Raw genomic sequence first — 12766 nt, 5'->3', positions numbered from 1 at the left:
GACTAATTATGGCAATTTTCATTGTTCTTTGCCCTGCAGTGTGTGTACGTACGCATCGTAGTTTGCTCAGGGCACGTGCATTTTAAATCGCCCAACACGTTTCATATAGTACAAGTAAGCCGTTGAACAGTGTGGTGGTTCGTTTAAGCATATCGGTGGACCAGTCCCTAGCCTTTATTGATAAACAATGATGTTTATTCGCCGTAGAAGTGACGTAATAATCGGATTACTAATAACTACCATAGTAATAGATGAATACAATTTTTGAATAGATCGCCCTGCACTACAAGCAGATTGCACTAATCACCTGTGTATGTCAGCAAACATAGATTGAATACAATAGCGCTCTTTTCAAAGATGTGAGTGTGCGAGTGATCAGCCTTTATTTGACATCTACGGTTCAATGCATAGGTACCGCGTGAACGTTGTAGTGCAGGGCGATATATTCAAAATTGTATTCATATATTGTTATGCTAGTTAATCCGATTAATTACGTCACTTTTACCGCCAATAAAAAATCGCAAATAACTCGTTCGGCTGTAAGTGATAGTTGCCATTCCAGCGTCGACTGCCAGCTTACGTATGTTTCTAAGCTAGTAACTATTTTCAACTGATGCGATTTGATCATTCGCAGCATCCAGCGAATGGTAGTGAGGAGCTTTGGCAAAAATTGCATTGATCATTTCATAGCGAGCGTCTAGAAGCATCAAAATATCACAAAATAAACCAAGCAAGTTTTCAAAGTATATGATTTGTAGACTAAACTTTTGCAAAACATTAAGGTGTTATTTTTCAATAATAAATTGATTCAGACAATGAAATTGGCTGCCTCGACCAACAGTACTTAGTCAACCCTTAAGGTTAGCGACTATTTTAAACTGTTGCGATTTTGTAGTTCACAACATCTTGCGAATGGTAGTGAGCTTTGGCAAAAATTGCATTGATCATCTCATAGCGAGTGTGTAAAAGAATTCAAATATCACAGATATACTTTTGTAGGTTCTGTGGTTCTTGAGTTATGCTGTAAAGAGGGTTAAAACAAAAACATGTTTGTAAAACGTACATAACTCATTCACAACAAGAAATCAAGCAAGTTTTCAAAGTATCTGATTTGTAGAATGAACTTTTGCAAAACATCAAAATGTTATTTTTCAATAATATGTTGATTTAGTTAATGAAAATCGTCTACCCTTAACAAGATCGAATTACATGGACAGACTGGAGTTCGACTCTTGGTACTGGAACATCGTCTTTTGTTTCCACCATTTGTACACCACGTATTCAGCGAAAGATAAACGTAAAGAATAAAAGATTAGTACAGTTGATTTAAAACAGTCACAAGAAAATTGTAAATCTTCCAACTTCTCAGGGGGCCACCCCTAGACACCCCCCTCCCCCGTGCATGGATAAATAAGTGCCCGTTTTTGCTTCTCTTTTGAACACCCGTACACTTTATGTTTCAAGCAATAATTTCAAAAGGCCTACAATAAAATGAATAGTGGTCCACAAATGGCTTCAATAACGCTTTCATTTTCACACATTTTCTAACTAAAATTTTACACAATAAAAGTGTCAAAATCGGCCACCAAATGCTTTCACTTGGGCCTTCATTTTATAAAATGTGGTAACTTCTCAGGCGGGCTAACACCCCCCCCCTCAGACATGTCAGACTTCTCCCTGCTTATGCATAAAAGATGCCCTTTTCGCCTCTGCTTTAGACACCCGACACTTTATGTTTAAAGCAATAATTTATACAATAATATTTTCAAAATGATTCACCAAATGGCTTCAATTAGATCGTAGTACCATGATGATTATATCTCTTCAAATCAACTTTTGCTATTTATAACATTTGGCCCATTATTCAGTTGCAACTCCGAATTTGAAAAAAGTCTTGAATGAGATGTTCATTTGAAATAAACCCATATATTCACTTATACTCACTATAATTATTACGATAATATTTTCAATCTACTCTGTAAATGTTAAAAGAATACATTGTCTGTTTTTGTTACCTTTTACCTTTCGATTGTGAGTCTACCTGGGTCGCTATATTTTTATTATAAATACGCACATGACCCATGGGCACAACATACAAAGACCAGTAAGCATGACCAAATCCTCATGCATTGACCACTATGCAGAAAAGGATAGGAACTCTGTAGATAAATATCATTAATTTAAGTATTGATTGAATAGCAAAATTATTACACGAATTTGTAATATTATCAAAAACAACATTTTGAAAGTATTCGACCACGGAAAAAACCATTCAACATTCAACAACGGAAATGTTTACAATATAATCACAACGTTGAACAAAATAGACAATTTTGCTGCACAGTAGTCTCATGTTGTTCCGCCTATGCATTCAAATGTATAGGAAGACCACTCGCTATGTAGAAGGTTACTTCGAGACTTACTGTCTACTAGCTGTTATGGCACCGCGGTGGTGGTCACGTGCGTAAATATAGTCGAAGCATACTGCTTTATCAGAATTGGTAAAATAAACGTTTTAAATATAGCTGTGTAATATGTGGACATAATTCAGGCTTGACCATAACTGCCAAATGCTAGTAAATTAATTCTACGGCTTGGGCGGGAAACACATACCAATACCGGGAAATATGGGAAACAAAATAGTTATTGTCATTGTGTCATGTGTTTAAAGACGCAAAGCCAACCTGAAAATTACCTGGGCGAGATCGTCTAAGTCTTCTATAATTATCTTTAATTGACAGACGATGTATTGTGGACATGGCTGGACATATCTAAATAAGGCTTCACACAATGTCCAATTATTGAACTTTGTCTTGATAATATCTCTTATGATAACGAAGTTTACATATCCTTACGTTATCCAAACATATATCACACTATATTCTTCTGACTCGTCGTGATGTGATTTATCATCAAAATTATATATTAACAAGACACGGTAGAGGTCAAAGTGCATTCATTCACATGTATGTATCAACACGACAATGACATGCACGCCTTTTTCATCTGGTAGTCCACGTAGATAGCTTTTAACTGTTTTCTATACGGGATATTTTACTGAATAACATCGTCAAATATGGCGGTGCAGACGATAAATGTCGTTACTGGAGTATGCAGTAGTGTATTTCTTCTTTATACCATGTATTATGTCAAAGTGTTTTGGATGAGACGATATTGCAGAAGTCAAAATACTATGAAAGGAAAAACAGTTGTTGTCACAGGTAGGTCGCCACGGTGTTCCACAATTTCAAGAGAACAGTGCTTGTCTCTGAATATTATTGTGTATTAAAATAGAGAATTATTATTTTAGCGTACTTTCGTGCATTACATGTACCATCAGAGCCTCCCACTTGCGTAGGGCCGGGCGTAGGGCCGCATGAAGGGCAATGACAGTCTACCAGGGGTCGCCAGAAGATGATTAATAATATTATGGGGGGCATCAATATGAGGCCTGCTCCGAGGTACAAAACGCTGAAGTGGATGGGTACGGAAGCTTTTGAAATTCATACATTTATATATGAATTGTACCTTACACTATGAATTTTCCCTAAAATTATGAATTTTACCTAAATTATGGGGGAGTGGGGCCTATATAGGGTACTTGGGCCTCCATCAAAATTATTGGATGTGCCAGTACCCCCAAGCCCCCTTCCGGAGCCACTGTTGTATATATCTGAAGGGTGGCAGTGGTACAAAAGATAGAAATGATCCTGTGTCATATACTGGGATACCCAAAAAGGTGGCTTTGTTACATTTTGGTGTGCAGCTCGGATTTCAAAACACTGTCTCTTGAGTATTCCTTCACTTAGAAGATTCAATTAGGTCTTAAATTGAGGCTAATTTATTCTAGTTTACTCATGTTTTTATCCTGTTTTGAAGTATTTTTTAATTATTTTATTATGACGTTTGGCATGAAATGTGCCAAGGGTGGCTGAGGATTAGGAGGAGGAGGATTAGGGGGAGGGATTCATATCGTAACTTTGATTTAAAACCCCCATTAAAAATTTGAATCTAGTAAACAAATGTATAAATGAACTCCCAAACATCTAAACCAAGTAAATAAATACAGAAGTTCATTTAAAAGACCAATACTTGCTCAGAATGATTGTAAATGTGGGAAAAAGAGGTGGGTTTACGTCCTCCCTACTCTGTGATTGTTTTTAACCGATTTCCATAAAAAAGGTGTCAAAATGCTCAGGAGGATGAACCACTTCAAATGAGATGTGTAGGCAAAATGTTTGAACCACTTAATTTTTTTTACTATGTAACACAAAGGTACCCCAAGTTGTGACACAGGACCAAATACGAGTGTTTGGACACATGTAGTTCTGCCTCATGTTTTATTATGCCAATGAAATTCCATTATAACATTGGGTCTCGGATGATGTTTACTTTTCCAAAGAACCTAGACAGAAGTGTAGCTTATGTGGAAAATGCTAATCACGCGATAATTCCATATCTTAGTCAGTGTTCTAATCTTCAAATAATGCTTATCAGCTCATACACATTCCTAAATAGTCATTATCCTAAACTATCAAGTTTTTTCTTTGGGTTCTCCGGTTTTCCTCCTGCATCTAAACTGCTTTCATCCTTACGTTTATTGATCTACAAAACAAGCACCATATTGGTGAATAAGATATTTAGATTTTATGTAAATCGTGCCAATTTTGGTATTTAAACAGTATCAGGAAAAAAGTAAAAGATTAAATGTATGCAATAAATAACATAAATGGTATAATTTGCATCCTCTTTTTGTCATTTTACAGCCGCTTATGAAGTGTTTTATCAAAAGATACCAAAACGCTGTACAAATAGACTTAAAAGCTAAATCTTAACTTACATTACACACGGTAGAAAAGAGCATACAATTAAAGACACAATTAAACCTACATATGTTAACATAGGCTAATAACCAGGTGATAAGCTAACATTATGTGTATAGTGCCTTACGAATCAAAGTAGAAAGACCTGTGAAAAAACCAAAATCAAAGGTCATATATATTCGTCATCCTAAATCTTATACTTTTTTAACAAGTCAATAGCACTTTGGTGCAATTGTTTGGGTTAGGTGCAATTGTGTTATATTGATTGGTTAAAACAGGTGAAAGATTAGGATGATGAGTGATTTTTTCACAGGTCTTTCTGCTTCAATTTTTAAGCCACTGTCCACGAAATGAATAAGAGGCGAAATGAAATCATCTGGGAAAAGGTGGGTTTTGCATTAATCATTTCATAGCGAGCGTGTAGAAGAATTCAAATATCACAGATATGCTTTTGTAGGTCTGTGGTTCTTTAGTTATGTTGTAAAGAGGGCTGAAACAACAACACTTTTGTAAAACATACATAACTCAATATCAACAATAAACATGATAAATTAAGCACGTTTTCAAAGTATATGATTTGTAGAATAAACTTTTGCAAAACATTGTTTTTTTGGCTGCTTCGACCAACAATACGTCGTGTCCCCTTAACCGTGTGTTTCACATGTTCTGTCAATGACATCGTCTGGTCAAATGCGACAGTAATGTTTTGATGGTGATATTGCAATATAGTGCTGCCACCAATATCAATGTCTTTGAGATATTGATATTATTGCTAGATGATGCTATAAATAACTGATTATTTCGTTGATACAAGAAGAGGGTTTTTCAAAGGCAAGTTTGATATAACTATCGAATTTAGCATTAAACGGTAATAAAGCTGTGCAGCGTATGTTGCCGTACACTACGAATGAGCCGTAAAATCGGCAAATTGTATTCTGAGTTATAGTGTAGAATGTGCGTGAAGGTCGTATTTCTATAGGTACCTCAATTTGATGAGACATGATTCTGATTTGATAGTGCGAGTCAAACACCGTTTAAGCCAATCAATTTTCATATTGCTGAAGAGGATAATAGTCTTCTATACCTATTTCTATAGAATCCTTAAATAGCTCTAGTATTTGTTTGCTTTGGCTATATCCTGTTCTAGTGGTGGATTACAAAGCATTGTATTTTGTCTAGAATGGAAAAACCAACAATTAACAATGAGAGGACATTCGTGAACCTTGTTGACTTGGGGATGATTTTAAATGACCGCAAATTATGACTGTTTGGTATTTACTACCAGAAATGTGGAAAAAGAGACAAGTGTAGTTAAACGAAAAACAAGTACCATTTTGTTGACGGAGCAAAGTTCAACAAACCATAACTCCGTTTCTGGATATCATTTGAAGTCGCTTCTGGATATCTTTTGAAGTCAAATGATATACCATGTTAAAGCTTATATATTTTCTAAACAAAATTGACCGGAGGAGGAACTTACGGCTCATTCGTGATATACGGTCTCATATTATGTATACATGTGGTAGTTAATATTGTATTTATTATTATTATTATTATTATTATTATTATTATTATTATTATTATTATTATTATTATTATTATTATTATTATTATTATTATTATTAAAGCACATTTCTATAGCGCTCTACAAATAACACAGCGCTCAGTATTTACTGATGATAGCACCAAAACAACATGTATACACAAAGAAGAGAGGGCCAACCACAGAGCCCTGTTGGATTCCATAAAAGAGAACTCCTCAAGAAATGATGATATCCATGCCAAGCCATAAGTGTGCACAAGTCGATTCAATAGGAGGGCATGGTCCAAAGTATTGATACAAGGCCTATTATTGTGACACAGAAAAAGGCTACCTTTCCTATGAATCCAAGGTACAAAGATCCTTATAATATTGGTAGTCCGACTAGTAGGACGTAGTTTTATAACCTATGATACGGCACAAGTAAGTTTTCTCAACGTTCAGACTGGATTTTATAAATACGCATTTGACTCATGGGCACGACATACCAAGACCAGCAATCGTGACCAAATCCTCATGCCATTGAAAAGGAACTCTTCAGATAAATGTCATCAAATTTAAAGAATTAATTGAATGGCAATATTATTACACATGGGAGATACTGAATTTGTAACATGTTATCAAAAACAACATTTTAAAAGTATTTGCCAACGGAAAAAAAATATTTATCGACGGAAACGTTTACTATAATAATCACAAAGTTGAACAAAATAAATAATTTTGCTGCACAGTAGTCCCGAGATGTTTACCGCCTTTGCATTCAAATGTACAGGAAGATCACCCGCTTTGTAGACGGTCACTTCGAGACTTACTGTCTACAATACGTATTTATAAATTAATATAGTCGAAACATACTGTTTGATAGAACGCGAGTTTTATCAGCTTTCTCAGTTTATAACTTTTATAGGTAGCTGTTATAGGTTGCGCTTTTGCTCATCTTAGTCACAAGTACTACTATTATGAGGACAGTAAAATGTAGAAGAACAGTAATATTCATTCAATCCCCATTCCCCACCCAATAATACTCTTATTTTTTTTCCTTGGCTGCGCGGTTCTCATCGTTTTTGATATTAAACATTTCCAAACGAATTGGGGGAGAGGTAAGAGGGTAGTGACCATTGACCATTGACCAAATAACCTCAGTTTTACCAATAGAATTCATTAGTGTGAGGTTTATGACCCTTGATCACAGTTGATAATAACACTTGAACACAAAATTAGTATATCATGAAACAAAGATTGCAACTCATGGAAACTCATGCCATATCTTGCAGGACTAAGTATTTGTTGATTTGTACTACTCAAACATAAGTGACAGGTACCAGGTTCAAGTACGTCAGATACGCAGGGTACTAAACTTAGTAGCAACACTTGAAGCAAACATTGACACTACCTAATAACCTGTTTCGATACTTCCCGAAATCCTTTGCAAAAGAAACCGATTCTACGTCATCAGCGCTAACGCAAACGGCTCAAGGTCACGTGTATTCTCGACATCGAGTCGGCACTGCATCACGCAACATCATTACGCGTGCTGTGGTCATCCACTGTAGCAATGGTAGTGTCAAGAATGGACACTGACGTTGATGACGTTTATAGTTTTGGTTTCATTTACAAATGATTTCGGGAAATACCAAAAAAGGTCATTATTGACACAGAAACTTTGCTTACTTTTTCCCGTCAGGTGGAGACTCAGGGATTGGTAAAGAGACGGCCATTGAACTTGCCCGGCGGGGTGCAAGGGTTATATTAGCATGCCGTACTACACACAAAGGTATACCTGCAGCTCTTGAAGTTCAACAACGATCTGGCAATGGCAATGTCGTTTATCGTAACCTTGATCTTTGCAGTCAAAAGTCCATCCATGAATTTGTCAAGCTATTCTTAAAAGAAGAATCACGACTCGATGTTTTGATAAATAATGCGGGTAAGTTTGAAATAGTAATTGAATCGCTAGAAATCCCAACTCTAGAATATCATAAAAGCGCCTAGAAAGTAACCCACCAAATAGAGGTTATCCGTGTTCTATAAGTTGCATATCCTATCAGTGACTGCTATGCCTTGTTAAGGACTTTCAAAAGAAGTACCTGCATGTGCAACCATGACTGCTTCAAAATAGCCCGCCAAAGTCATGCAGGTAACTCCGAGGTCGTGCATTGAATTGGTTTGAATGAGGAATACTACGGGAATCAGTGCCTTTTGTTAGAGTCACGCATGAGTAATGTGGATAACCTATATTGGTCATCAAAACAGAAAAATGGGCAATAAGATTTGGTTCATTGAGAAAACTAATTGAGCCGATTTATACGCTTCAAAATCAAGTCGTGTAATAATCTTAAGCCAATCATTGTTTAGCTAGTAGTATGTTTATTCAGTGCATATCACTATGAATGGGGACAGAATTCTAGGTGGCATGGAATTAACGTCTCTGCAGTATTGTCTTCTATTAAATCACAAAATATTCTGTAAGTCGATAAAGCCACCTCCCTCCCCCTCAATAAAAAATCATCAGTAAACTTTTACTGCTTCAATTTTGTCATACTTTTGACCTTTCAGCTCCAGCAATGGCGATGTTGTCTGAGCGTGAAAAACTTTCTTCGCAGTCGTCACTTAACCAGCTTTCAGAATACATATCCTTATATTCCCACTAACATTCCAAATAAGTTCGGCGAGACCCTGATTTTTCAAGTTCAAACCTGTTACTACGCCCTTTATCATTCCACCCTTTCTCTAAATAGTTTGTTCTCTTTCTGTGTGAAATTATGTTTTAAGAGTCAACACAAGTGCTTTTGATTTTTGCGACCACTTATTCTGAGTATTTTATAAACATTGTCAGCATTCAAAACAATGCAGTACATTTAATTCTTTTATAATACTAACTATGTATTTTCATTTCTTTACTTAAATAAAGGTTTGGGTGCAACAGCCAGGGGTCTGGTCACCGTAGAAGGTTTTGACATGGTCTTTGGCGTCAACTATTTCGGTCATTTCTTAGTATCAATGCTTTTGCTAAACAAACTAAAAGCAAGTGCTCCAAGCCGTATAGTGAACGTAGCATCAGAAGCACATCATTTGGCGAATAGACTAGACCTTACTCCAGTCGACGACGAAGGCAAGAGATTCCCAGGATTAGTGGGTTATGCAACAAGTAATCTAGCCAAGGTCATGTTCACACGAGAACTGGAACGACGTCTACGCGGAACAGGGATTACGGCATATGCTGTACATCCAGGAAGAGTTAATAGCAACATGTGGAGAAGGTCCCTAAGTGCGCGGGGAAAACATTGGGTCAATACATTTATTGGACCTGTAATATGGTAATTATTTCCTTTATAATCTAAGAACAGATTAGTTTGCGTCTGATGTCATCTGTCAATCAAAACAGCGTGCCTTATGGTTAATTTTGCACCTTCAAATACCGTTTCAAAAGTTATGTCTTAGCAAAAGGAAACTTTCTTTCCTAATGCCTAGAAAGGTTGCTTTTTGCCTTATCTCGCGCTACTTACCAATCAAGGTCGTGGGGATTTTGATTGCCAGTGACGTCAGACGCACACACCAGTACTTTTAATTCTGTCTCAGATTATAGATCTATCTCTTTAATAATGACAATAGTGTTTATGTTCATAAAAGTTCATCTGTGTTGGTATAATAAGTTTTAACACTGTTAATCCAAACACAAACAATTTACCATATAATAAATCTGAAAATTCCGAGGTAGGGAAGAGTTTTTTGGTGTTTGGATCAAACGTTTGAACTTTAATCGCCAATGGTGTTTATTTATGTGCGTTGGTATGCACGTGGTACGTGGGTGGGTAAGTGGGGTAAGTGGACGATATGGTGAATGTATGTGGGCTCGCAAAACTGTGGGTGGGTGGATGGGCGGTTGGATGGGTATGTGGGTGCTGTTTGGTGTGTGGGTTATGTGTATGTCCGGATTAGATCGATGTATTGTCGGTTGAATGTATCAGGTGGGGGTTGGGTGGGGGTGTTTGTGGGGGTCACATTAATGTGTACATAGGCCTAGTGATTTGCAAGATATGCGAATATTGGCGAATATGCGGGCGCTCGTGTTTTTATTTTCTGCTGTAATAACTGAAATAAGGAAATCTCGTCTGTTTCCGCGATGCCTTGCATTAAAACTGGCAGCTTAAAAATACGAACATAGTATATACATGTGTTTTTGCATTGATTTCCAAATTCATTCCAATGATTAGTACGAATAAAGTGGATTGTATGCAAACTAGGATTATCAGTAAACGTATTTATCTCGAATCTATATTTGAATTGTATGTAAACACACCCCTAACACACCCTCTTTAACTTGAAATATTGCCTAGTATATAATACTTATAAATTCACAATAGTAAATGTGACAGTTTATGTTTTTGTTATTATACCATGTTATTGACGATAACAAAGGTTGGTGTTCAAAGCACGGGTTCAAACATACAGAGTTCATAAATCGGTTTGATATCGTGATTGCTTTTACAAATAAAAGTGATACGTGTTGACATGTGCTAAATCACACATTTTTACTTTCCCAATTAAATCATTATTACAGGCTACTATTAATTAGCGAAGAAGCCGGTGCACAGACAACCATATATTGCGCTGTTGAAGAAGGCATTACACACTTCTCAGGAAGGTACTTCGACAATTGTGATCTAGCTACAGCGTCCGAGCTAGCCAAAGACGATACCCTCTGCAGAAAATTATGGGAAATAAGCTGTCAAGCCGTCGGTTATGGAGGAGATTAGGCACATCAAAACTTTGATAATTGGACAAATACAAAAGCTGATAACTGTTTTACTATTTAAGTGAGATTATTCATGGGCGACATAAAAGGCATATTGCGGTTCGTATGCGATTTCATCTAGAGAAGGAATTTAACTATCAACGGTCAAAAAATAGTAAATTTATTATTCAGCCGAATTCCAAGTTCGATCTCGGGAATTCACTTTCATACGCTGGTACAGGCCCGCGAACACGTACGCGGGTACAGGCCCGCGAACATGCAGATCAATATCAATATGAAGCATTGTAGCGCACCGAGAAAGGGCGTACACAATGTGGCTTTCCACTGATCAACTGATTTCTCTATTGAGTCATGAAAATCGGAGTTTATGAGTCCCGATATCATTATATGAAATTAGTTTCAGACGTAAACAGCTGATTTTAAACGGTGTCTTCACCGAAATGTCCAATAAATGGGCCGCGACAGAAAACGAAGAACCAACATAAAACACAATGGCTCTTTTCAAGTTTTCAGGTTTCCAGCCTAATTAAATCTATAATTGTCCTGTATGACATCTTATTTATTTTTCGTATTGATTACAGATTAATGACTGAATATGATACACGCGCGCACATTTTTAATTTGTTCACCGAAACAATGCACGACACGCGACCCAAAGATGGGAAAAATAAAGCGCAAGTGCATCGATTTTTATCATATGCACGTCAATAAAATCATATGAGTCATTAATCTCATTCATATCATAAAACAATGAGCGTCATGCAGAAATACGCAGTGGTGGATTGCATCACTGCCATTCAAATGAACGAGGATGAGCCCGCTTACAGCACTATGTTTACAGAAACCAAAAAGCCTATGAGGGGGTTCCATGACTCGAACATGTCAATCAAATCTGAGACTGATACCAAACGTATTGTTAAAGGCATCACCAGAAACTTGAACAGGCCCATTGGCCAGTACGCTTCGAGTATATTTAAAATACGTATTTATAAATACGCACGTGACTCATGGGCACGACATACCAAGACCAGCAAGGGTGACCAAATCCTCATGCCATTGACCACTAATACAGAAACGGGTAGGAACTCTTTAGATAAATATCATCAAATTTAAGTAATAGTTGAATAGGATTCCGAATTTGTAATATGTTATTAAAAACAACTTTTTGAAAGTATTTTCAGACGGAAAAATATTTATCGACGGAAACGTTTACAGTTTAAGAACAAAGTTGAACAAAATGGACCATTTTACTGCACAGTAGTCTCGTGTTGTTTACCGCCTCGCGCCGTTGCATTTAAATGCACATGATCACACGACCACCGGCCCTCTGTATAGAAGGTCACTTCGAGACTTACTGTCTACAAGCTGTTATGACAGCGCGGAGGTGTTCACGTGCGTATTTTTAAATACGTATTTATAAATATAGTATACTGTTGGCTTTGTGAAAAGTGTAGTAATCATGGCAGCCTGATACGATCAAAGTTAACACAAATATTGTTCTCACAGCTAACTCGTACGCGTCATGAAATATGGGGCAACGCTTGAAAATATTTATGTCATTTTGTTACCGTGAAATATACTGAAGTACCTACTTACCTGACTTATTGCTTTCCCTAAGTTGTCCGTGTGTTGTTGGTGTATTCTCAA

At 36.8% G+C, this 12766-nt stretch overlaps 1 protein-coding gene across 1 annotated transcript; it reads left to right on the top strand.

The window, feature by feature from the left end:
* Positions 1 to 2946: 2946 nt before the first annotated feature.
* LOC140165119 (retinol dehydrogenase 11-like) lies at positions 2947 to 12766 on the top strand. Its single transcript, XM_072188551.1, has 4 exons — positions 2947 to 3221; positions 8048 to 8290; positions 9275 to 9680; positions 10925 to 12766. The coding sequence occupies exons 1-4, from the start codon at positions 3077 to 3079 to the stop codon at positions 11118 to 11120; spliced, it is 990 nt and encodes a 329-aa protein (XP_072044652.1). The 5' UTR covers positions 2947 to 3076; the 3' UTR covers positions 11121 to 12766.

Source organism: Amphiura filiformis, chromosome 11 (genome assembly GCF_039555335.1).
Source record: "Amphiura filiformis chromosome 11, Afil_fr2py, whole genome shotgun sequence".
Taxonomy (NCBI): Eukaryota; Metazoa; Echinodermata; class Ophiuroidea; order Amphilepidida; family Amphiuridae; genus Amphiura; species Amphiura filiformis.
Note: the sequence above shows the minus strand (reverse complement) of the source record. Positions and strands in the feature narration are given on the sequence as shown.